The following is a 27,228-nucleotide window of genomic DNA, read 5'->3' on the forward strand; positions in this document are numbered from 1 at the left end:
GTTAAATGATGACGATGTTGGATGATATTCCATGGGGGAGCCTTCCCTAATGAATAATTACCAGGGAGGAATGATATGATAGGGAAAGCGTTATTTAGTCATAGAGCTGTACAGGATGGAAACAGACCCTTCGGACCGACTCATCTGCACCAACCAGATAACCAAAACTGATCTAGTCCCATTTGCCAGAATTTGGCCATCTCCCTCTAATCCTTTCCATTTCATGTACTCCTTCAGATGCCTTTTAAATGTTGTAATTGTACCAGCCTCCACCACTTTCTCTGGCAGCTCATTTCATACATGCACCACCCTCTGCATGATAAAGTTACCCCTTAGGTCCCTTTTATATCTTTCCCCTCTCATCTCAAAACTTATGTCCTCTAGTTTTCGACACCCCTACCCTGTGAAAAAGACCATGCCTATTTACCCCATCCATGCCCATTTTGATTTTATAAACCTCTATAAGGTCGCCATCAGCCTCCAATGCCCCAGCCTATTCAGCATCTCCCTCTAGCTCAAACCCACCAAACCCTGCATCATCCTTAAAAATCTTTTCTGAGCCCAAGCTGTAAAAGAAAATCACTTTATCAGATCGCTTTATTGGGGTCAGTTAGCTCAGTTGGCTAGATGGCTGGTTTGTGATGCAGAATGATGTAAAAAGTGTGGGTTCACTTCCTGACAATACCATGAAGATCCCTCCTTCTCAACCTCATCCTATGACTGAGATGTGGTGACCCGCAGATTAAACCACCATCTTTCTCTAGTCCGAGAGCAACCATTTGGTCCTCTGGCACAAAGATAACTTTACATTACCAGGCGGTGAAAGTGAAAGATTCCCCAATGAAAGTGAATGTTTGAGTTCTGACACATTGTACCTCTTCCTGTTTCAAATGACTACATAGATTTGGTTCGACACGAGATGTTGTGAAACTTGAAAGAGTTCAGAACAGATTTACAAGGATGTTGCCATGGTTGGAGGATTTGAGCTATGGGGAGAGGCTGAACAGGCTGGGGCTGTTTTCCCTGGAGCATCTGAGGCTGAGGACCTGACCTTATAGAGGTTTACAAAATTATGAGGGGCATGGATCGGATAAGTAGACAAAAGTCTTTTCCCTGGGGTCGGGGAGCCCAGAACTAGAGGACATAGGTTTAGGGTGAGAGGGTAAAGATATAAAAGAGACCTAAGGGGCAATTATTTCACGCAGAGGGTGGTACGTGTTTGGAATGAGCTGCCAGAGAAAGTGGTGGAGTTTAGTATAATTGCAACATTTAAGAGGCATTTGGATGGGTATATGAATAGGAAGGGTTTGGAAGGATATGGGCCGGGTGCTGACAGGTGGGATTAGGTTGGGTTGGGATAGCTGGTCGGCATAGACGGATTGGATCGAAGGGTTTTTTTCCATGCTGTACACCTCTATGACACAAAGATACAGTACATCAAATATATCTACAGCAACATTAAATAAGCCAGTACAATATTGTATTGTTCCACAATGCATTAATAATCATTCTTGTTGTATATTTCAAAACAGCAAAGATGGCCATTTCAAAACAAATGGAGTGACGTCAGGCCTGGATTTGTCTGCAATATATCTGAGCTTCTTGAATTTGGCAAAAAAGTCCTTAACTTTGCAGGTAATGTTACTGACAATAGCGTCTCACGGTTTAAGGTGCTGGAAAGTTCTTTATTCCATCCCTAAACATCTCTGATTTAATGAAGGGGCTAAAGGGGAAGAAGACATAAACACAGTAACTATTAGTGAATAGGGTACCTATTGAGGTTAAGGAGCAATAAGACCCCTGGATCTGATGGACAGCATAGTAGATTTTTCAAGTAAGTAGCTACAGAACACTGGTAATAATCTTCCAAGAATCCTTAGATTGAGGGAGGTTGCTTCCCCTTGGGAGAGAGTCTAGGACGAGAGGACATAATCTCACGATATAGAGTCACGCATAATTCAGTCCTCACTTTAAATACTCAATTTCAGTCCATATTTTTAATGAGAAGAATTTTTTTTGCCTCAGAGGATAGTGAATCTGAGAGAGTTTTTTACCACTAAGGACTGTCAAGAGTTGGTCACAAAGTACATTCAGGCTGAGGTAAACAGATTTTTAATGTGTAATGGAATGGGATTAAGGCAGAAAAATTGAGTTGAGGATTATCAGATCAGCCATGATCTAACTGAATGGCGAACAGACTTGATGGGCCAAATAGCCTACATCTGCTCATGATCTCATCCTGAATATTCTGCCTGCAAGGCAAAAATGCTATGAGCAAATCCAAGACACAGCCCTTTCAGGTTCAGTGAGACACCATTTTACTGTGCAGGTAATGCTGGTAAGAAAACCAGTGGAATTATTGGATCTTTTATGGGATGTGGACATCACTGGCAAGACCAACATTTGATGCTCATCCTTAATTGTCCTTGATTGCCCAACTGGGTCATAAAAACAGGGCGGCTATGGGCCCCTCTTTAGAAAAGAGCACACAATGTACATTCAGAACCACGACAGCAGGAATGGAAATCATTCGGTTAGTAAAGCAAAATCATGTGGATGTTGGCCTTAATTGCAAGAGTATTGGAGCAGGGTGACTGAGGATTTCTGGGGTGCAGAAGTGGGGTGGGGAGATGTTATTAGTGAATCATTGACCCCCAATGGCCAGGAGCAGAGGAGAAGGGTGAGGCTCCAATGGTGGTGGTGATTGGAGGTGGGGGGGGGGGGTGGTGAAGTGGGGAAGTGGGCATAGTGGGATAATATGCTGGTAAAATGCTGAGAGAAGATGAAGAGGGACTCAGAGGGTTGGCGATGTGCCACCTTTGAATGATTTACAGCACAATGGATAGAATTCTAGCCTCTTAGGCAACCAAGGGATCAGGGGTGAATGCAGAAAAGTAGAGTTGAAACAGACTTCCCCCATTCCTATATCTTATGTTCTTACTTTATTGCACCAAGTGGATAAAGTGGCTTTTAGTTCTTGTCAAGGGCTTGCATTTCTGTTGCTGATGTTCACAATTTTACAGGTGAAGAATGCAGTCCAGAATAACCTGATCCCATCATTTCCTCGATCTCCAACCTGTGTGGAAACACTGCGAGTTTACATTATAATACCAGAACTCATTGCTGTCCTGGGAGAGTCAGAGGATTCAGCAACACTGCTCGAATCTTTAAACAGATCCATTCTCTCGCTTGAAGACAGTTGTTTTAAAATCCTTGGTAAGATTTTTAAACATTTTACTTAAGATTTAAATGCAATTAATGGATGCCGTTCAAAGAAAATAATTAAGAAATCAGCTGGAATTCTTATAATCCTAAAGTGGCAGTTCTGCTACAAATGTTTAACTGATTACAAAGTTCATCAAGGTGCGCTGACGTGTTGAAAGGTGCTATATAAATGCAACTCTTTCTGTATTTTTTATACTGCCTTCAGAGGCTGGATATCATGGGTGACAATGATTGGACAGGATGCTGAGGCAGTAATGCATCTCCTGATCAGAACTTTGGGGGAAATGCTACATTAAGACAGTCTCTGCTGAAGGTCAAACAGCTGATCCAGAGCTCTCTGGAGGAAAGTATCAGCAAATTAGCATGACTGTTAGAAGGATGGCACCCACTGTTTTATCTCTAAAGCTCATCATCCTGTTCATTATGATCAGTGACCAAGTAGGAGGCTGTGTTTTATTTTACATGAATATTTCCGTGTTGTTTCTTGACAGAACGTTGGTGGTGCACGATGCCTTATTATTTCTTCTTGCGCCTTGTGAGAATGTATCAGAAAGAATCACATCGCCTTCTTCAACTCACAATGACAGGCGCCTCACAATGCAATCCCCAACTACACAATTCACTAAAAATCTTACAAACACTCTACCAGGTGGGTACAAATATCTCTTGTTATTCTGGATCTTTATATGGCCTGTGTCCCTGATTAGGAACGATCTAATGGCTTTCTCATCTTCAGCTGAGTCCTGATCAGTGTCTCCAGTCATTCTCCTTGATACTGTAAATGTTGTTACTTTTCTTCTGTGTGTTTTCTTCTGTTCAGATGTTTTAAGAACATAAGAACTAGGAACAGGATGAGGCCATTCAGCCCCTCGAGCCTGCTCAGCCATTTAATATGATTGCGGCTGATCTCAACTCAGCTTCAACTCCACTTTCCTGCCAGCCCTCCATAACCCTTCAACCCATTGCTAATTAAAAATCTGCCTGTCTCTTCTGTAAATTTACTCCATGCCCCAGCATCCACCCTAGTCTGGGATAATTACTTTCCACAGATACATGGTGGCTCAGTGGTTAGTACTGCTGCCTCACTCTGCCAGGGACATGAGTTCTATTTTACCCTCAGGCGACTACCTGTCTGTGTGGAGTTTGCACATTCTCCCCGTGTCTGCGTGGGTTTCCTCTGTGTGCTTCAATGCAAAGATGTGCAGGTTAGGTGGATCAGCCAAGCTAAATTGCCCATAGTATCCAAGGATGTGCAGGCTTGGTGGATTAGACGTGGGAAATACAGGGTTACATGGAAAGGTTGGGATGCTTTTCAGAGGTCAATGTGGACTCAATGGGCTGAATGGCCTGCTTCCATACTGTAGGGATTCAGTGATTCATTACCAGTCTCTGTTACTTCATCAAAACCTCCAGTACCTTTAGTTAAACATGATTTGTCCATAACACAATTATGTTGGCTTTCACACTTGCCCAAATAACTATTAATTTTGCCCCAAATTATCATTTCATAAAGCTTTCCCCATACCCGGGTTAAGTGGGCTGGCCTGTAATTTCTGGGCTTTTTAGGTACAGACAGCCTATTGAATGGTTCCTCCTTGTCAAGTTTAAACACTTCACGTGTGTGAACTACCTCCTGTGCCCCCTCAACTTTCTCTCTTGCTAAAGGAAGATGCAAAATATTCATTTCATGCCTCAATCATGCCCCTTGCCTCCATGTGTAAATCCTCTTTTTTTTGGTCTCCTTTCTTTACCTCCCTTTTACTATTTGTATGCCAGTAACTTTTAAATTTGTTTTTATGTTAGCTGCTGATTTCTTTTCATGCTATCTCTGCTTCTCGTTTGCCTTTTGAATTCCCTTTCAAACTTCCCAATAATCCTGCCAGCTGTTATATCCACCTGGCATCATCATAAGCAGATTTTTGTTTCCTCACCGTACTCTTTCTTCCATTTGTCATCCAGGATGCTCCGGGCTTATTTTCACTGCCTTTGTCTTTTGTGGGAATATACCTTGACCGCGCCCATAATATCCCTTCTTTGCGATTGGCCAGGGTTCCCTTACAGTTGCACCTGATACAATAATGATGGGTCAGCCTCTACTGCAAACCCAAACTGAAAGAAGGAAAAAATTGCCTTAGAGAGTTTTTGAAATTCATGATTCAAAGTCATTTACAGGTAGTTCAAGGATAATGCATGTTTCAGCAACGCAATTTGGCTATAACATCGCTGAAGAATTAGAAAATAGTATTTTTGTGAACGCTTACCTCTGTTTACAATAGCGCGATTCCAGTGGGGATTGGTTTGTGCACTTGGTTCTGCGCTTGCCCTGGTGTCCACACCCTTCCGCATTTGTGTGATGTCAGCTGTCAACAGAACATTTTTCTGTACACAGAGAGCAACTTTCTTACATTTTTTAAATGTATTAAATTTACTTTTGTTTCATTAATAAATATGATTTTAAACTTCATTCAGGCTGTGCTATACTTTATGTTAGACAATTGGATAATTTTGGATGAATTGTGAGTGATTTTTTTGCTAGCCTGCCCTTAACCCCCTTTTCCTATAAGTCCCATTATTTATATTAAGCGATTTCCTATTAAGCGAGGTTTCACTGAATGGAACTACGGTGTTATAGGAGAAGTACCTGTATTCCTATCAGGTATCCTTCACCTGCCACATAGCATGTTGTTGTGGTTCTGTTCGCCGAGCTGGAAGTTTTTGTTGCAAACGTTTCGTCCCCTGGCTAGGCGACATCATCAGTGCTTGGGAGCCTCCTGCGAAGCGCTTCTTTGATGTTTCCTCCGGTGTTTATAGTGGTCTGTCCCTGCCGCTTCCGGTTGTCAGTTTCAGCTGTCCGCTGTAGTGGTTGGTATATTGGGTCCAGGTCGATGTGTTTGTTGATGGAGTTTGTGGATGAATGCCATGCCTCTAGGAATTCCCTGGCTGTTCTCTGTCTGGCTTGCCCTATGATAGTAGTGTTGTCCCAGTCGAATTCATGTTGCTTGTTGTCTGCGTGTGTGGCTACTAAGGATAGCTGATCATGTCGTTTCGTGGCTAGTTGATGTTCATGTATGCGGATTGTTAGCTGTCTTCCTGTTTGTCCTATATAGTGTTTTGTGCAGTCCTTGCATGGTATTTTGTACACTACATTCGTTTTGCTCATGTTGGGTATCGGGTCCTTCGTTCTGGTGAGTTGTTGTCTGAGCGTGGCTGTTGGTTTGTGTGCCTATGATAATAAGGAAATGACAAACACATAACCTCAACACCAAGGAGAGGGAAGCACTGAAATCACTAAGAAACGATAAGAACATAATCATACTACCAGCAGATAAAGGCAGAATGACGGTCATCCTAGATAAATCTGAATACATCCAAAAAGCACAACAACTACTTGCAGATATCAACACCTACCAAATGAAGGAATTTGACCCCACACCACAACTCACCAATAGGATAAATAACACACTAAGGAATCTACAAAAAAACGGACAGATAACCAGAGCTGACCTACAAAGAATGAAACCGGAAAGCAACAACACCTCCAGATTCTATGGATTACCTAAAGTACACAAACCAGACATCCCACTCAGACCCATAGTATCACTACCAGGGACACCATCATACAAACTGGCCAAAGAACTACAACAGAAACTGAAACACCTGGTCAGCGGATCCAAACACTCTATACAATCAACACAGGAATTCTTGGACATCATCAGAAATATACACATAGACAAAGAAGAAACCATGATATCATTCGACGTGACAGCACTGTTCACTTCGATTGACAAAACCCTAGCCAGAGAAACAATAGCCAACCTACTGGACATACAGAACAGAAAACAGGACGCTGAACCTATCAACAAAGACGGCATACTTAAACTACTGGACTTGTGCCTCACAACACACTTCACATTCAACAACCAGATATACGAACAAATCAACGGAACACCCATGGGATCACCAATCTCGGGACTCATAGCAGAGGCAGTTATGCAAAGGTTAGAACAAACAGTCCTACCACAAATTCAATCCAAACTCTGGGTCAGATACGTCGATGACACGTTTGTAATCATTAAAAACACGGAAATAGAAAAAACACACCGGATCATCAACGCCACACTCACAGGAATCCGATTCACGAGAGAAGAAGAAAAGGATAGCCAACTCCCATTCCTAGACGTGATGGTACAGAGTACACCGAACGGAGAATTCACTACAAGGGTATACAGGAAAGCCACACACACAGACCAAGTCCTAAACTATGAAAGTAACCACCCCAACACACACAAACGAAGCTGCATCAGGACACTATTCAAAAGGGTCACAACACACTGCAGTACACCAGAACTGCAAAAAGAAGAAGAGGAACACCTATACAAGGTATTCGCCAAAAACGGATACCCGCGCAACTTCATCAACAGATGCCTAAGAAAAAGACCACGGAACAAGGACATACCACAACCAAAAGGACTAGCCACACTACCATACATCAGGAACATCTCAGAACTGACAGCCAGACTACTGCGACCCCTAGGACTCATAACGGCACACAAACCAACAGCCACGCTCAGACAACAACTCACCAGAACGAAGGACCCGATACCCAACATGAGCAAAACTAATGTAGTGTACAAAATACCATGCAAGGACTGCACAAAACACTATATAGGACAAACAGGAAGACAGCTAACAATCCGCATACATGAACATCAACTAGCCACGAAACGACACGACCAGCTATCCTTAGTAGCCACACACGCAGACAACAAGCAACATGAATTCGACTGGGACAACACTACTATCATAGGGCAAGCCAGACAGAGAACAGCCAGGGAATTCCTAGAGGCATGGCATTCATCCACAAACTCCATTCATCCACAAACTCCAACACATCGATCTGGACCCAATATACCAACCACTACAGCGGACAGCTGAAACTGACAACCGGAAGCGGCAGGGACAGACCACTATAAACACCGGAGGAAACATCAAAGAAGCTCTTCGCAGGAGGCTCCCAAGCACTGATGATGTCGCCTAGCCAGGGGACGAAACGTTTGCAACAAAAACTTCCAGCTCGGCGAACAGAACCACAGCAACGAGCACCCGAGCTACAAATCTTCGCACAAACTTTGAACATAGCATGTCTCAAATTACTTGTGTACTAATTCCTGAAATGTTAATTTATGGTTAATTATATTCCGGCAGGTAAATTTGAGCAGAGATTCAAAGATTTCTGAGAGAAATTGCTACATTCCTGTCATGAAAATGTTTAAAGACTCTTTAACAGTAAGTGGGCAATTAATTCAGTAAGAGGCTAAGCTGAATATGATTCCAGGGCTCTCTGTTTTCTGACATTAATGTTAACAGGTGGATCACCCGTCGCATCTTTCTGCTGTAATTTCAGTGGAAACTGGCTTTAAAAGTCAAAAACTGGTTTTGGGCTGCTTTCTGTTTGCTGTGTATGACTTCTCATTCAATGAGACTGTAGTGGTTGGGATCAAGTAGACCTCATTGACAACGAGGTACTTGATTGGCCCAGGTTAACAACCCCAATCAGGAAAGCCTTGGCTGACCTATATAACCAGGAGATTAGAATCTCCTCTGATGACTCTGTGTTGGTTGGCCAAAGCTAATGTGCTGTGCACTGATAAATAAAGGGTGATAGGACCTGGCCTCTCTGCAGTTATATCAGAGACTTTTTCAAAATTGACAGCAATTTCAGAAGGAGGGATGCATGGACCAGAAGATTTGTTAACAATCTTTGAGAAGATTTGTAGCTCAGGTTGATGATAAGTATGTAAGTTAGCTCGCTGAGCTGGAAGGTTTGTTTTCAGAAGTTTTGTCACCATGACTAGGTAACATAATCAATGAGAGTCCCCAGTGAAGTGCTGGTGGTATATCCTGCCTCTCTATTCATAGCAGCATGGGCTGTGGAGATGGCAGCACAGAGCGCCACCTCTGGCAGGCAGGTGTACTTACACTGCGACAAGTTTACATGGGTCATTCCAATTCAAACATGAATATTAGAATCCATGGAAAACTTCAATGCAAAATTATAATAAAAATGTCACTGTTAGGAAAAGCGTTTTGTAAACATTGTGCATGCAGTTAGAAGCTGTTGGATATGTAAAACCCATAAATGTTTAAGGACACTTCCAACAGAAATATGAATGCTGCATCACATTTTATCAATGAAACCCTATGAGTAATTGTTTGACACTAAATATTTTTCGAGAAAGACAAAATTGGAGAGCTTTATAGGTCAGAAGGAAGATAATCAGCCCCTTGTGCCTGTGCTTGTTCATTGAAAGATTCATAATATGTAAGCTGACTCTCTCCTTTGACCTGCCAGTTTCTTGTTTCCAAATATTTAACTAATTCTCTTTAATACCTGCAACTGAATCTGCTTCCAGCAGAGCACTGTACATTACTACATAAGTTAATTCTGAATTCCTCCATGGTTTCTTTTTCAAAGATGATGCTTCATTTTATAACCCCTTGGCCACCTATTAAGCCCAAGAGGACATGACATGATGGGCAAAATTATCTGCTTTCCAAAGCCACAGGCCCCACCATTTCACTCCACTCCCATGGATACTAACTACATATCTGTGTTTGATTCACTTGCAGAACTGTGAAACTTGTTTTAAATAGCCTACAGTTTCCAAAAGGTACCTTCATAGTGTTCTGGCAGGTTTAGACACGTTCCTCAAATTATGATAGGCATGGGGAGAGTAAATAGGCAAAGTCTTTTCCCTGGGGTCGGGGAGTCCAGAACTAGAGGGCATAGGTTTAGGGTGAGAGGGGAAAAATATAAAAGAGACCTAGGGGGCAACTTTTTCACACACAGGGTAGTACGTATATGGAATGAGCTTGCCAGAGCAAGTGGTGGAGGCTGGTACAATTGCAACATTTAAGAGGCATTTGGATGGATATGTAAATAGGAAGGGTTTGGAGGGATATGGGCCGGGTGCTGGCAGGTGGGACTAGATTGGGTTGGGATATCTGGTCGGCATTGACGGGTTGGACCAAAGGGTCTGTTTCCATGCTGTACATCTCTATGACTCGATGACTATGTTGAGGTCTAGCCTTGCTCCAACAAAGGTCAGCTCAATGTGGAAGCATCTGGACTTCTAAATGTGCCACTGCCTTCAGGAAAAGTGTGTGTTTGTGTGAGAGAGAGAGTGAGATCTCCTGGCCCTTTTTCCCTCCCTCATGGTAAAGGTGTGGGTGTGTCAGTGTGAGTGTGTGCATGCACATTAAGTTTGGAGGCATGACATCTGGACGTAGGCCTGGGCTGCCATTTTAAAACGGGGCGAAACTTTGTATCTGACTGACACAGTGGATGCAGATGAAATCCTCTCTTGTAAAAAGGAAGTAAGAGCTTGAAATGCCCGAGAGTACAGGCTGATTAAACAGAGTCTCGTCATATACTTTTTGAGTCAGAGTTTTATTTCAGCGCTCACAGTGCAAACTCCAACAACACTGATGTGTATGGCTGCATTTACTAACACGAAGGGGCATAAGCAGTAAGCTCTAGAGAAATGTTGGAGCATATGTCAGTGAATGAGATTTATTCACATGTCTACATACATTGTCTTGGAAAAGATCAGGCGATGGGCAGGGAGAGAGAGAACCAACAGAGCCCATCATGGATCTAACCATGATCCCTCTCCCTGCTCCATTCTCTCCTCGGTCTTTTCTCTGCCTCCACATTCCTTCTCAGTCCATTCCTTTATTCCCTCAGTGTTCGAAGCTCTGAATTTGTTTTAAAATGTATTTGTGTCATAGTGAAATACTTGTAAATTAATTCTCACTCTTCCTTACTTTTATGTTTTTTTAGGCACAGGCTGAGAGGTGGTTTCCCACAAATTCCCAAATTATAATTAATGAGGTACATATTTTGGTGATATGTGAAAGTGGCCAAATAGTGATAGAAATTTGTAAACATTTGTACAAATTAAAGAATGCCTTATAACTGAGAACATGATGAATGAATGTGTTTCCCTCAATTACATCTTTTAGCGTGATTGCACCTCAAAATATCTGCAGTCACCTGCTATTTATTATTGTTCCTTGTCATTATATTTATCCTTTTTAAATTGGCTTGGGTGAGGGTGAGTGAGTAAGATGTTGACCGCAAGAGTGAGAATGGTAGAGCATAAGCAGTAGTAGAGATACAGTGAGTGTGGGGATAGCAGAGAGAAGATGGTGAAGTAGAGAAGGTTTAGACCCCTATAATAGATATAATCACTGATATTCGCTTTATGTTTTCTTCACAGTTAATGCGTGGCCTTAATGTTCCAGAAGTTCAGGTTCAATGCTACTTCTCAGGACTTTGCTGTGTAAGTTGTGAATTATGATCATTCTGTTTTGTTATTTTCTCCCTATTCCATAAAACAAGTCAGAGCCAAGAGAATTCATCCGAATCTGCTCTCAGACCACACTATACTCTAGTTATGAGAAGATGCAGGCTTCTTCCTTTGAGTTTACTCTGTGGGGTCCATGGCATAGGAACCCTGCTGAGAATTCCCATTGCACATGGTAACTGAGAGTGTGAGCAGGAGAAAGAATGGGAGGGCCCTTCACAGAATGAAGCAGAGATTTACCATAATAATTCTAAAGAGGAGGGATTTTTATGTTAAATTGGAGAAGCTGGGATTGTTATCCTTGCAGCAAAATAAATTGAGGAGAGAAGAATTAAGGAGAATCCAAAGGGTTTTTACAAATACATTAAGGACAAAAGGGTGACTAGAGGGAGAATAGGGCCCCTCAAAGATCAGCAAGCCAGCCTTTGTGTGGAGCCACAGAAAATGGGGGAGATATTAAATGAATATTTTGCATCAGTATTTACTGTAGAAAAGGATATGGAAGATATAGACTATGGGAAATAGATGATGACATCTTGCAAAATGTCCGTATTACAGAGGAGGAGGTGCTGGATGTCTTGAAATGGGTAAAGGTGGATAAATCCCCAGGACCTGATCAGGTGTACGCGAGAACTCTGTGAGAAGCTAGAGAAGTGATTGCTGGGCCTCTTACTGAGATATTTGTATCATCGATAGTCACAGGTGAGGTGCCGGAAGACTGGAGGTTAGCTAACGTGGTGCCATCGTTTGAGAAGGGAGATAAGGACAAGTCAGGGAACTATAGACCAGTGAGCCTGACGGTGGTGGGCAAGTTGTTGGAGGGAATCCTGAGGGACAGGATGTACATGTATTTGAAAAGACAAGGACTGATTAGGGATAGTCAACATGGCTTTGTGTGTGGGAAATCATGTCTCACAAACTTGATTGAGTTTTTTGAGGAAGTAACAAAGAGGATTGATGAGGGCAGAGTGGTAGATGTGATTTATATGGACTTCAGTAAGGCGTTCGACAAGATTTCTCATGGGAGACTGATTAGCAAGGTTAGATCTCGTGGAATACAGGGAGAACTAGCCATTTGGATACAGAACTTGCTCAAAGGTAGAAGACAGAGGGTGGTGGTGGAGGGTTGTTTTTCAGACTGAAGGCCTGTGACCAGTGGAGTGCCACAAGGATTGGTGCTGTGTCCTCTACTTTTTATCATTTACATAAATGATTTGGATGTGAGCATAAAAGGTACAGTTAGTAAGTTTGCAGATGACACCAAAATTGGAGATGTAATGGATAGCGAAGAGGGTTACCTCAGATTACAACAGGATCTTGACCAGATGGGCCAATGGGCTGAGAAATGGCAGATGGAGTTTAATTCAGATAAATGCAAGATGCTGCATTTTGGGAAAGCAAATCTTAGCAGGATTTATACACTTAATGGTAAAGTCCTTGGAGTGCAGGTTCATAGCTCCTTGAAAGTGGAGTCGCAGGTAGATAAGATAGTGAAGAAGGCATTTGGTATGCTTTCCTTTATTGGTCAGAGTTTTGAGTACAGAAGTTGGGAAGTCATGTTACGGCTGCATAGGACATTGGTTCGATCAGAGTGGTGCTGGAAAAGCACAGCAGGTCAGGCAGCATCCAAGGAGCAGGAAAATCGACGTTTCGGGCAAAAGAATAGAGGCAGGAAGCCTCCTGTGTGGAGAGATAAATGGGTGCATTGGGGAGGGGGGTGGGGGGGGGGGGGAATGTGCTGGGGAGAAGGTAGCAAAGAGTACAATAGGTGAATGGGGGTCAGGATGGAAATGGAGGTGATAGGTCAGAGGGGTAGCCACGGGCACCCGTATGGGCCCCAGCTATGTCTGTCTCTTTGTTGGCTACGTAGAACAGTCCATCTTCCGTAGTTACACCAACACCACTCCTCACCTCTTCCTCCGCTACATTGATGACTGCATGGGCGCCACCTCGTGCTCCCGCGAGGAGGTTGAGCAATTCATCAACTTCACTAATACATTCCACCCCAACCTTAAATTCAGTTGGACCATCTCTAACGCCTCCCTCCCTTCCTGGACCTCTCCATCTCCATTAATGATGACCGACTTGACACTGACATTTTTTACAAACCCACCAACTCCCACAGCTACCTGGATTACACCTCTTCCCACCCTACCTCCTGCAAAAATGCCATCCCGTATTCCCAATTCCTCGCCTCCGCCGTATCTGCTCCCAGGAGGACCAGTTCCACCACAGAACACACCAGATGGCCTCCTTCTTTAGAGACCGCAATTTCCCTTCTCACATGGTTGACAATGCCCTCCAATGCATCTCATCCACATCCCACACCTCTGCCCTTAATCCCCACCCCTCCAACCGTAACAAAGACAGAACCCCTCCCGGTGCTCACCTTCCACCCTACCAACCTTCACATAAACCAAATCATCTGCCGACATTTCCACCACCTCCAAACGGACCCTGCACCAGAGATCTATTTCCCTCCCCACCCCTTTCCACCTTCCGCAAAGACCGTTCCCTGCGTGACTACCTGGTCAGGTCCATGCCCCCCAAGAAACCACCCTCCCGTCCTGGCACCCTCCCCTGCCACTGCAGGAATTGCAAAACCTGCGCCCACACCTCCTCCCTCACCACCCTCCGAAGTCCCAAATGAGCCTTCCACATCCATGAAAGTTTTACCTGCTCATCCACCAATATCATTTATTGTATCCATTGCTCCTGATGCGGTCTCCTCTACATTGGGGAGACTGGACGCCTCCTGGCAGAGCACTTTAGGGAACATCTCCAGGACACCCGGACCAATCAACCACACCGCCCTGTGGCCCAACATTTCAACTCCCCCTCCCACTCTGCCGAGGACATGCAGGTCCTAGGCCTCCTCCACCACTGCTCCCTCACCACCCGACGTCTGGAGGAAGAACGCCTCATCTTCCGCCTCGGAACACTTCAACCCCAGGGCATCAATGTGGACTTCAACAGTTTCCTCATTCCCCCTCCCCCCACCTTACCCCAGTTCCAATCTTCCAGCTCAGCACTGTCCCCATGACCTGTCCCACCTACCTATCTTCCTTCCCACGTATCCGCTCCACCCTCCTCTCTGACCTTGCACCTCCATCCCCACCCCAATTCACCTATTGTACTCTTTGCTACCTTCTCCCCAGCGCCCCCAATTTATCTCTCCACCCTCGGAGGCTTCTTGCCTCTCTTCCTGATGAAGGGCTTTTGCCCGAAATGTCAATTTTCCTGCTCCTCGGATGCTGCTTGACCCGCTGTGCTTTTCTAGCACCACTCTGATCTAAACTCTTGTTTCCAGCATCTACAGTCCTCACTTTTGCCCAGGACATTGGTTAGGCCACTGTTGGAATATTGCGTGCAGTTCTGGTCTCCTTCCTATCGGAAAGCTGTTGTGAAACTTGAAAGGGTTCAGAAAAGATTTACAAGGATGTTGCCAGGGTTGGAGGATTTGAGCTATAGAGAGAGACTGAACAGGCTGGGGCTGTTTTCCCTGGAGCGTTGGAGGTTGAGGGGTGACCTTCTAGAGGCTTACAAAATTATGAGGGACATGGATAAGGTAAATAGACAAAGTCTTTTCCCTGGGGTCGGGGAGTCCAGAACTAGAGGGCATAGGTTTAGTGTGAGAGGGGAAAGATATAAAAGAGACATAAGGGGCAACCTTTTCTCACAGAGAGTAGTACATATATGGAATGAGCTGCCAGAGGAAGTGGTGGAGGCTGGTACAATTGCAACATTTAAGAGGTATCTGGATGGGTATATGAATAGGAAGGGTTTGGAGGGATATGGGCCGGGTGCTGGCAGGTGGGACTAGATTGGGTTGAGATATCTGGTCGGCATGGATGGGTTGGACCGAAGGGTCTGTTTCCATGCTGTACATCTCTATGACTCTATTTGATTGAGCTGTACAAGATAACAACAGACTGAGATAAGGCCAACAAAGAAAAGTGATTCTGTTGATTGTGTGGCTTTGCAAATTTTGATTCACAGAGGAAGCCACAGGCGAGTTGTGACAGCTCAGTGCCGTACTCAGCACTACAGTATCAAACTAGAAAAGCTCTCGATTCTTAAACCACTAGTCTGATTCTAGAATGTATCAGCAGGTCTTCAAAAACATAATTCAGAGTGCCATCTGATTCTTAATGAGTCACTAATACCATCTTTAGTGTTTTTGAAAATAGACACTTCTTGTGAAGCTTTTCATCTTACACTTATCGGAACACTGCCCAAGAATGTGAATGCAAGGGAGAAACCAACATTTCCACTACATAAGTGGAGAGTGCTGATTAGATGGCAAGTGGACTGTGATTTGTGGAGGAGTTGCCACAGAGTATGAACCCATTAAGGCAGATTGATTGTTAACAGCTGGTTTTATTACATTTTAAACCAAAATAGTTGATTTTTACTCATCAGTTCATTGCCTGAGAAATTAACCAGTGAATTGCTGTCATTGGTAGAAAGTAGCATAGTGTTCTACTTGTTTTTTTCTGACTGTGAAGTACGTGTGTGGAATGAGCTGCCAGAGGAAGTGGTGGAGACTGGTACAATTGCAACATTTAAAAGGCATCTGGATGGGTATATGAATAGGAAGGGTTTGGGGAATGTGGGCAGGTGCTGACAAGTGTGACTAGATTAGGTTGTGGTATCTGATCGGCATGGACGTGTTGGACCAAAGAGTCATCTCTATGACTCTGAATAAGGCCCTGTGAATCGATAGTTGTAGCTTCTAATACACACAAGTGCCCTAAATTGTGCACCTGGCAGGTAATCCTAAATAGTTTGTCAGGTATTTCTCACTCATTCAGGGTTATTCAGCAAATATTTTCCAATTGCAGAAGCAAATTTAGCATTAGACATTGTATTGCAAGTTTTGCAAGCACACGCTGTTGGGTTTGTTCGGTACCTGGTGTGAGATATTGTGTTATTGGTTATCTTTATTAACTCATTCACCAGCTCACTACATTCATTAATACCGGGTTCTTATTCATTCATTCATTCATAAGCCTTTATTAACCTGTTATTTACCTGTCATTCATTCATTCATAAAACTGTGGTTCGGTAATATATTTTACTATCGAAATTTAAAATAACCCTTTCTAATCAAAACAACCCTCTCAAACCCATTACGGCATTTTCACACCTTATCAGCCTTTGCTACAAGCCTTTGCTACCTCCTGAATAAGCACAGCATACAGAACAATACCATCCCCATCAAGTCTCCATGAAAGAGTATAATATTAATCAGCCCTTAAGAAACATCTCCTCGACCTGAATAAATTCTCCAATTATTAAGTACCCATTAAATCCTTTTTAACTGGGCCATTATCCCTTTACGAAACAAACTGACAAAACAGCGCTTCCGTGAAATTGCATAGAGTTATAGAGTCATAGAGATGTACAACATGGGAACAGACCCTTCAGTCCAACCCGTCAAAGCCAACAGATATCCCAACCCAATCTAGTCCCACCTTGCTAGCACCCGGCTCATATCCCTCCAAACCCTTCCTATTCACAGACCCATCCAAATACCTCTTAACTGTTGCAATTGTACCAGCCTCCACCACTTCCTCTGGCTGCTCATTCCATACACGTATCATCCTCTGTGTGAAAATGTTCCCCCGTAAGTCTCTTTTATATCTTTCCCCTCTAGTTCTGGACTCCCTGACCCCAGTGAAAAGACTTTGTCTACTTACCCTATCCATGCCCCTCATAATTTGTAAACCTCTAGAAGGTCACCCCTCAACCTCCGACGCTCCAAAGAAAACAGCCCCAACCTGTTCAGCATCTCCCTATAGCTCAAATCCTCCAACCCTGGCAACATCCTTGTAAATCTTTTCTGAATCCTTTCAAGTTTCACAACATTTTTCCGATAGGAAGGAGACCAGAATTGCACACAATATTCCAACAGTGGCCTAACCAATGTCCTGTACAGCCGCAAAATGACCTCCCAACTCCTGTACTCAATACACTGACCAATAAAGGAAAGCATACCAAATGCCTTCTTCACTATCCTATCTACCTGCGACTCCACTTTCAAGGAGCTATGAACCTGCACCAGCAAAAGTAAACAAATCTTACAACTCAGCTGTGGTAATCCGTTTAATATCCTTTATTCTTAAGTACAGGGACAACTTCTAACTTCTTTAGAGCATATAGGCCTAGTATTTTTTACTTGCATTTACTAACTTAAAAAACAAAAGGACTAACACCTCTTAATTATGCAAACAGACCGGGCAGACACTCTTAATCCCTTCAAAAATAGCAGCCAGCACTTAGCGCATGTTTTAACCCATCTCTTGTCTCCCAGAAAAGAAGCCCCTCAAACCTTTATTACTACAGATAAAAAATGTTACACCATAGTAATGGAATTTTAATGTATGTAAGAACTGTATTTCAGGATTCTATTGGCACCTCAAACTTGTGCTGTGCCACTGAATAAGAGGCTATTTTTTCCCACTCACTGATTCTGGTCATTATTTGAACACGATCCCATGCTTGCTTATTGCAAACAGTTGAAGGCACAAGCTGTTCAATAGGATCCACCAGTTTTTTGGACATATAACCTACAGCATGTCTTTCTGCCTTGTTGGCAGTATTCTGTTTGTGGTGAGCACCACTCCTGTTGCTGCTGCACTGTAGTGACATGAAACCACTAGCTTCACCAGTTGATCATACTTTGAGATACACCAAAGTTAAAGTGAGGTTCTATTGAGAGCAACCCTGACATCTGCAGCATTAACCATCTGAGTCTTCCCTCTTTCTGAGTCTGTGTCAAATTCTCCCATTTGTTGAGGTTCATTTGCTGTGACTTAATATTTCCACAGCTGTAACCTGAATTCTCAGCAGTTCCCATTTACCAAGTATCATCTTGGTTGCTCGAAACTGAAACATTTTTTTAAAACACTGAAGATCCCCACACTTGGTCTTTCAAGTAAATTTGGTTATAATGGCTGTCAGAACCTCTGATGTATTTCGACACAATCTTGAGAAATTTTGAGCACCATCAAACTATTGCTCAGAATGGAAGCTTTTTCATCCTCCCACGATAAATTCCCCAATTTTACTTTGGGGTATTGCTATCTGCCAGCTCTTCAGAGACAGGTATTTATGGAAATCATATATTTGCATCGTTCCACATTCATAAATGAATGGTGAACTGGAGCAGTAAGACAACATCACTGGAAATTCTTAAGTTGTGTTGGGTGTATTTTGCTTAGAAATCATTTATTACTTTAGGAAGAACATATAAATGTGTCACTGGGTTTCATGAACTTACAGTATTTGTTTATTTCTTTCATAGGTTCTACAACAATTAGTTCCGTATCCTTGCATCTTTGATTTGGAAACAAAACTTGAATTATTGAATCTGGAATCCAAAATACATAAACAAAATGTACGTATTATCTTGTACGTTTTGTAACATGTATGCTAATCATTGGGTAATTATAAATGTATGAACTGAGGTGTGTTTTAACACTGTCTTCAATGTTGTGTTACAAGTTGCAAGAGAGAAGCTCTTGGTGTTCACTAAAGTTTCATCACCTGCATGGAGATTGATCAGTTTTGGTGGTGCCCTCTTTTACTGATATCTTCAGTAGGGTTGGTGGGTAAGGCACTGGGATTTTCTGATATATGTATCTTCAGGACCCACAAGCTGCCTTCTCAATTAGGCATAAAAGGAAGGAAGTTATGAAAGAAGCAGAATGGCTTCTTTAAGGAGCTGGAGGGCGGAGGTGAGCAGTATGCAGATGTAAACACAAAGGGAAAGTATGCATATGGAGATAGAGAGAGGAACATAGAAAATTCTTGTCAAGAGGAAGTTCTTCTCAGGAAGAGGTCTATTTCTCTGTTGAGCAGAAACAGTGACCGGAGTTCTTGGAGGTAATGTGTGAACTCTCTGTGGCCAGACTCGAGAGTTCCAAAGGCTGCGTTGCCTACCTCATACTTGGGTTCAGGATATCTCATCTGGGTTGCAGAGGTATTTGAGGTGGGAGGGGAAAGATCCAGTTGTTATGGTCGACTTAGGTACCAATGATATCGGTAGAAAGTGGAAAGAGGCTTTGCTGAAAGAATATGAGCAGCTTGTGGCTAAATTGAAAAGCAGAACCAAAAACATAATAATCGCTGGATTACTGCCTGAGCTCTGAGCACATTGACAACAGGGTCAACAAGATTAAAGAGGTAAACACATGGCTCAAAGGTTGGCATGGGAGAAACGAGTTTGAATTCATGGGACATTAGCATCAGAGCTGTTCTGATGGGACAGACTCCAACTGAATCATGCTAGGACCACAGTCCTGGCAAGTCACATAACTAGCGCTGTGGATCAGTTTTATTTTGGGGGGTGGAGTGGGGGGTCGGGGAGGAATAGGGGGAGCTGGTTGGTTCAGTTCCATGGAAAATTAGGGAAAACGTTAGACAGGGAAGGCTCAGCAGAGACTATTAAAGTTTCCAGAACCAGTAATAGGATAGACAGTATGGAAAGGGTCAGGAATCTAACTTCAGGTACAGCAGAACAATTAAGAGGAGCAATCAATGCAGGCCTGAGGCTGCTGTACTTAAATGCATGCAGTATATGAAACAAGGTAAATGAGCTTGTAGTGCAGATTGAAATTGGTAGGTTCGATGTTGTGGGTATTATAGAAATGTGGGTACAGAGGGATCCGGTCTGGGAACTAAATATCCAAGGATACACATCCTATTGAAAGGACTAGCAGATGGTGGTGCAGTTCCCTTGTTAGTAAGAAATGAAATCAAATTGATAAGAAGTGATATGGAGTCAGAAAACGTAGAATCTCTGGGTAGAGTTGAGGAATGCAAAGGGAAAAACACCCTGAGTGGAGTTGGGTTAAGGCCTCCTAGCAGTAGTCAGGATGTGAGGAAGAAAATAAATCAGGGGATAGAAAAGGTCTATAAGAAAGGCACTATTACAATTATCATGGAGGCTGTCAATATGCAGGTGGATTGAGGAAATCAGGTTGGCAGGGAATCTCAAGGACGTCTAGGAGATGGTTTTTGGAGCAGCTTGTGGTAGAGCCCAATAGGGAGCAGGCAAGTCTGGATTTGACGATGTGTAATAAAGCAGACTTGATTAGGGAACTTAAGGTGAAGGAACTTCAAGAGTGCAGTGACCATAATATGATAGAATTCACCTGCAGTCTGAGAGGGAGATGCTGGAATCAGATGTAACAGTCTTGCCGTTGAGGAAAAGTAACTACAATGAGGGAGGGCTGGCAGGGTTTTCTGGGAGTAATTCAGGACGCAAAGCAGAAAATCATCTCCTGGAAGAATAAACATAGTAAGAGGAGGACGAGGCAGTAATGGCAGAACAGGGAAATCAGGGCTAGCATAAAAACAAATGGAAAAGCCTACAATGTGGCGGAGATTAGTGGGAAGTCTTTCAAAAACAGCAGAGGATAACATAAAAAAACAATAAGGAGGCGGAAGATGCAAAATGAGAGAAAGGTAGCCAGTAATCTAAAAGTAGTATGCAAGGTAAGTGAGACTGGACACTGGCCCACTGAAAAATGAGGCTGGAGAAATAGTAATGGGTGACAAAGGGTGGATGAACTGAATAGGTACTTTGCGTCAGTTTTCGTAGTGAAAGGCACTAACAGCAAACCAGAACTTCAAGAGAGTTCGGTGGCTGAGGTGAATGCTATCACAAAGGAGAAGATACTGAGGACGCTGAAAAGGTCTGAGCTGCATAAATCATGCGCACCAGGTGGACTGTAGAATTCTGAAGGAGATAGCTGAGGGGATTATAGAGGCATTGGTGGTGATCTTTAAGGAATTGCTCGAGGTGCAGAGTGTCACATGACCTGGAAAATAGTTAATGTAACACCAATGTTTAAGAAGGGAGGGAGGCAGAACATAGGAACTATTAGCTGGTTAGCCTGACCTCAGTTATTGGTAAGATTTTAGCATCCATTAATAAGGATGAGATTGAGGAGGTTAATGCACAAGTTAGACAATGGAGTGCCATTGGATGTGATCTATTTGGATTTCCAAAAGGTCTTTGACATGGTGCTGCACAGGAGACTGCTAAATAGGATACAAGCCCATAGTGTTAGAAGCAAGGTACTGACATGGATAGAGGATTGGCTGACTGGCAGAAAGCAGAGAGTAGAGATAAGGAAGACAGCCAATGATTAGTGGAGTTCCGCAGGGTTTTGTATTGAGACCACAACTATTCACGTTATACATTAATGAAGGAACTACGTTTATAGATGACGCAAAGATGGGCAGAGGGACAGATAGTGTTAAGGAAGAAAGAGGCTGCAGAGGGACTTGGACAGGCTAGGAGAGTGGGTAAAGAAATGGCATATGAAATACAATCCAGAAAAGTGTGGTTACCCACTTTAGTCAGAAGAATAGAGATGCGGACTATTTTCCAAATGGCATAAGGCTTCAAAAATCTGAGCACTAAGAAACTTGGGAGTCCTCATTCAGGATTTTGTTAAGGTTAGCATGCAAGTTCAGTTGGCAGTTGGGAAGGCAAATGCAATTTTGGCATTTATTTCAAGAGAAATAGAAGAGCAGAAATGTAATGCTGAGGCTGTGTAAGGCTCTGGTCAGGCTGCGTTTGGAACATTGAGAGCAGTTCTGGTCCTTGTATCTCAGGAAAGATATTCTGGCCTTGGAGGAGGTCAGGAGGAGGTTTACAAGAATGATATTGGGTATGAAGAGCTTGTCATAAGAGGGATGGTTGAAGTCTCTGGATCTGTACTCAATGGAGTTTAGAAGAATGAGATGGAATCTCATAGAAATGTACACACTACTGAAAGGCCTGGATAGAGTGGAGGTGTAGAGAGACTAGGGCCAGAGGGCACAGCCTCAGAATAAAGGGGTGACCTTTTAGGACTGGGATGAGGAGGAATTTCTTCAGCCCGAGGGTGGTGAGCCTGTGGGACTCATTGCCACAGAAGGCTGTGGATGCCGAGTCATTGAATGTATTTAATTTGGAGATAGTTCTTGATTATTAAGGCAAGAGAATGGCATTGAGAAATGAATCATACATGATTAAATGACAGCCTAAACCATTAGGCCGAATGGCCAACTTCTGTTCCTGTATCTTATGGGCAAATCGTCTTCTAGAACTAGCTAAAAAAGGTCTGTAACCTGGAAAGCTTTATGCATGGCTTAGAGTTAATAAGTTTCTAAATGTTTTCCAAAGATAAGCTGGGGTGTTGAAAATAAACTCTGGAAAGCAACAGTACCGGGGCTGCCATGACTCGAGGGAGAGAGGATTCAGAGAAGCATGCTTCGCTGGCAGTAAGTGTACCTGCAAAACCTGAAAGTCAAGTTTATTGTCAGATACCACTGTGTGTAAACAATGTGTTTACACACAATGTTCAACTCATCGACCGCCAGGTTTGACGTGCCACAGCAAGGAACCGTAATGACCTCCTCAGGAGACAGACACGTGCTGCAACCCACAGACAACCTCACAATGTTACACTTCTCCAGCTTCCACCCAAAACATATTAAAACAGCCATTCCCTATGGACAAGCCCTACGCATACACCGGATCTGCTCAGATGAGGAGGAACGTGACGGACACCTGGAAGTACTCAAGGATGCCCTCACAAAAACGGGGTACAATGTTCAACTCATCGACCGCCAGTTACGACGTGCCACAGCAAGGAACCGTAATGACCTCCTCAGGAGACAGACACGGCTGCAACTGACAGGGTACCCTTCGTTGTTCAGTACTTCCCAGGGGCTGAAAAATTACGCCATGTTCTTCGTGACCTGCAACACATTATCAATGGAGATGAGCACCTCACCAAGACCTTTCCCACACTTCCACTACTTGCCTTTAAACAACTGCCAAACCTCAAACAGATCATTGTTCGTAGCAAACTGCCCGGCTCTCAGGACAACTCCATACAACCCTGTCACGGTGGACGCTGCAAAACATGTCAGATTGTGGACATAGATACCACTATTACGCGTGGGAATACCTCCCACCGTGTACATGGCAGGTACTCATGTGACTCAGCCAACATTGTCTATCTTATACGTTGCAGGCAGGGATGCCCAGAGGCATGGTACATTGGGGAAACTGAGCAAAGGCTACGACAACGGATGAATGGGCACCGCACAACAATCAACAGACAGGAGGGTTCCCTCCCAGTTGGGGAACACTTCAGTGGTCCAGGACATTTAGCCTCGGACCTTCGGGTGACCATCCTCCAAGGTGGACTTCGGGGCAGGCAGCAGAGGAAAGTGGCTGAGCAGAGGCTGATAGCTAAGTTCGGTACCCATAGGGAGGGCCTCAACCGGGACCTTGGGTTCATGTCACATTACAGGTGATCACCATTGCACCACACACACACACATATTCCTACACACACACACACTCTCACATGCACACAGACACAGATACACACAGACGCGCACACAGACACCCACACACACCCTTATAGACACACACACTCCCACACATGCACCCCCTCACAGACTTAAGACACTCTGCACTCACTACACACACACACATACACACACACACTTTCTCACACTCACAACCCCCACCCCAGACAGACACACACACAGACAGACAAAGACCCACATGCACACATATATATTGTGTGTGGTGAAAGTTTTTTGGTACAAAGTTACATTGCACTTTGCTCAAAAACCACATAGATTCATGTCGAACTCTGAGCTCAAAAACTGCATGAATTTATGTAAAACTCTGTTATTTCACTTTTTAGATTGGAATCAATCTAAACATCAGGTCATAGACAGAGAACACAGGGGGCTAACACCTTCAACACATTGTCTAGCTATCACCATTGTTAACAGCTAACCCGAGAATGCAACTTCTAAAAAAAGGGTTTTGTGATTTACACATGAAAGAAGTGAAACTATCACTGTATTCTAACAGATGAAAGGCTTAACAGACAATCAATTCTTCAATGTATAATTTCAGTTACATCACACTGCAGATTTTTGCTATAAATTCTGTGTTACGATCGAGCCCTCCACAATCACCTGATGAAGGAGCGTCGCTCCAAAAGCTAGTGTGCTTCCAATTAAACCTGTTGGACTATAACCTGGTGTTGTGTGATTTTTAACTGTGTAAACAATGAACAGGATGTTGTAGAACTTTATGACAACGCAATGCCATGTATCTGTGGCAATAGAAACGATGCAACTGCTTGTGGTTCTTCACAGTGACTGTTTTAACCTGAAATGTACCTTCTGTTTTAAGTATCATTTTCTTGTTAATTCACATGGGACTTGATTCATGTTAAAGTCCAAAACATGCAATCTTATTGGTAATTTCTTCTGAGTGACTCAGTAAATTGATTTACTTTGGTTTCAATTTTCCACATGGTGAGTGTAGAGAACGGTAACAGCTGGTAGTTAGTCTCTCAGCCACTTGGTAATGATGCCAAAAGTGAATTTGGGACGTAAATTACTTTCAGGCTCAAGACAATGTTTTGGATTTTTTGTGTGTGTGTCTTTCTCTCTCTCTCTCTCTGTGTACATTTACAAACTATAATAGTTTCCTTCAATGCAAAAAAAGTTGTTTCAACAGATCTTAAAACCAATACTACGCCTCTGCGTTTCAAGGATGTCAATTTTTCAGGATGGACTGCAAGAATTAAGAAGGATTCAATCATCTGCTTATTACGGTGTTGTTGAGGTACGGGACTACACCTATCAATAAGTGGTGATTTTTGTTTGACTTGTGAAGTAGTTGTACAAATCTAATTGTCAACTCAGCATCAAAATAGCTATTTACAAATTAGTCCATATCCTTTGCACATGAAGTCAAAAGGTGAAACTCTGACTGCATTTTCAAGTCTCTATTTTTGGTCAATATTTTTACAAAAATGATGGGAATTTGGGAAACCCATAAGATGGATCGGCTGTGGGGAAATGATTTTCTGCAGTCCAGGGCAAGGCTTCTGCTCCCAAGTACACCATCATCCTTCAGTCACCAGCTACAGACTGATGTTTATTCAATGAGGGAAATCAAAGGTTATGTGGAAAAGGAGGAAAGTGGAGTTACGGAAGATCAGATCAGCCATGGCCTCACTGACAGAGCAGACTTGATGGACTGAATGGCCTACTCCTCCTCTTACATCTGATGGGCACATACCTTCTGATGCAGATGCTTGAAGTCCAGAACTAGAGGGCATAGGTTTAGGATGAGAGGGGAAAGATATAAAAGAGACCTAAGGGGAAACTTTTTCACACAGTGGTGTATGCATGGAATGAGCTGCCAGAGGAAGTGGTGGAGGCTGGTACAATTGCAACATTTAAGAGGCATTTGGATGGGTATATGAATAGGAAGGGTTTGGAGGGATATGGTTCAAGTACTGGCAAATGGGACTCTATTAGCTGAGGATAACTTTGCGGCATGGACGAGTTGGACCAAAGGGTCTGTTTCCATGCTGTACATCTCTATGACTCTATGTAAAATAGAAGCAGAGGTCTGATTGGCTTGCGAGTGTCCCAGCCTCTTTCAGAAATCTTCTACTGTACTCCTCACATGTTTAGAGTGTGCTGTAAGGTCTTTTTGATCTTCAGGGCCAGGGTTTACAATATACTATATCAGCATATAATTAACTGATTCCCTATTTGCAATCCTTTGAAAATTCAACTAGCACTTTGAATGTGTGGTGACTTTTCAGTTCTTAACCATATCACTGGTGGAATGGTTATTACTCAGGAAATGAAACAATGCTAACACATACTTGATTCATATGCTGGTAATTCATAAGAAATGTGATATAACATATTTCAATGAGCAACAGTGTATGAAATGAAAAAGGGGACACCAAAGGTTATCAAAAGACAAAGCTCTCAAATATTTTGGAATGCATTAGCATCAACTTCTTGCCATTTCAGGTCAGGTTTAAAGGTGAACCATGTTACGGCCCTGGGGTATCTCAGGAATTCTTCACCCTCTTTACTCAAGAACTGTATAACAACAAACGGATATTCAAACTCAAGAAATCTTCTGAGCTCCTTTGGTTCCCTAACAGGGTAAGGCTTATTATAATGTGTGACTGATAGTATGCAATAGAAATAAAAAAAAACAGTAACCATTCTTTTTGTTGTCTATTCTTGTGTGTTTAACACACAGGGTAAGTGGATTTTAATGGACAAAAGTTTGATTTACAATATGGATACCAATGCCTTCATGTCATGCAGTTAATAAGACCTAGAACATAGAACATGGTAAAAAGTTTCTGGCTATCCACTATGCCTCTCCACATGTTGCATACCTCTATCAAGTCACCTCTCATCCTCCTTCGTTCCAATGTGAAAAGCCCTAGCTACCTCAACCTTTCTTCATAAGACATGCCCTCCAGTCCAGGCAGCATCCTGGTAAATCTGCTCTGCACCCTCTCAAAAGCTTCCACATCTTTCCTATAATGAGGCGATCAGAACTGAACGCAATATTCCAGGTGTGGTCTAACCAGGGCTCCATAGAGATGCAGCATAACCTTGCGGCTCCCAAACTCAATCCCCCTGCTAATGAAAGCCAACATACACTACGCCTTCTTAATAATCCTAACAACTTGGGTGGCAACTTTGAGTGATCAATGGACATGGACCCCACGATCCCTCTGTTCCTCTACATTGCAGAGAATCCTGCCTT

The 27,228-nt window shown here is 43.1% G+C and overlaps 1 protein-coding gene across 3 annotated transcripts in view; it reads left to right on the plus strand.

Annotated features, from left to right (window-relative positions):
• Nucleotides 1-27,228, plus strand: part of LOC122539480 (putative E3 ubiquitin-protein ligase HERC3) — a 71,017-nt gene that overhangs the window by 25,728 nt on the left and 18,061 nt on the right. The window contains exons 11-19 of one of the 3 annotated variants that reach the window (XM_043674355.2): nt 1,533-1,635; nt 3,024-3,216; nt 3,717-3,874; nt 8,431-8,511; nt 11,069-11,119; nt 11,508-11,570; nt 18,904-18,996; nt 25,141-25,260; nt 26,472-26,609. In XM_043674355.2, coding sequence (XP_043530290.2) covers nt 1,533-1,635; nt 3,024-3,216; nt 3,717-3,874; nt 8,431-8,511; nt 11,069-11,119; nt 11,508-11,570; nt 18,904-18,996; nt 25,141-25,260; nt 26,472-26,609 — 1,000 coding nt within the window. The remainder of the gene's footprint in view (nt 1-1,532; nt 1,636-3,023; nt 3,217-3,716; nt 3,875-8,430; nt 8,512-11,068; nt 11,120-11,507; nt 11,571-18,903; nt 18,997-25,140; nt 25,261-26,471; nt 26,610-27,228) is intronic. The other 2 variants (XM_043674356.2, XM_043674358.2) reach the window with 2 other exon arrangements.

This window comes from Chiloscyllium plagiosum, unplaced genomic scaffold, assembly GCF_037043375.1.
Source record: "Chiloscyllium plagiosum isolate Xiang-an unplaced genomic scaffold, Cpla_swu_hap1 HiC_scaffold_36, whole genome shotgun sequence".
Classification (NCBI taxonomy): Eukaryota; Metazoa; Chordata; class Chondrichthyes; order Orectolobiformes; family Hemiscylliidae; genus Chiloscyllium; species Chiloscyllium plagiosum.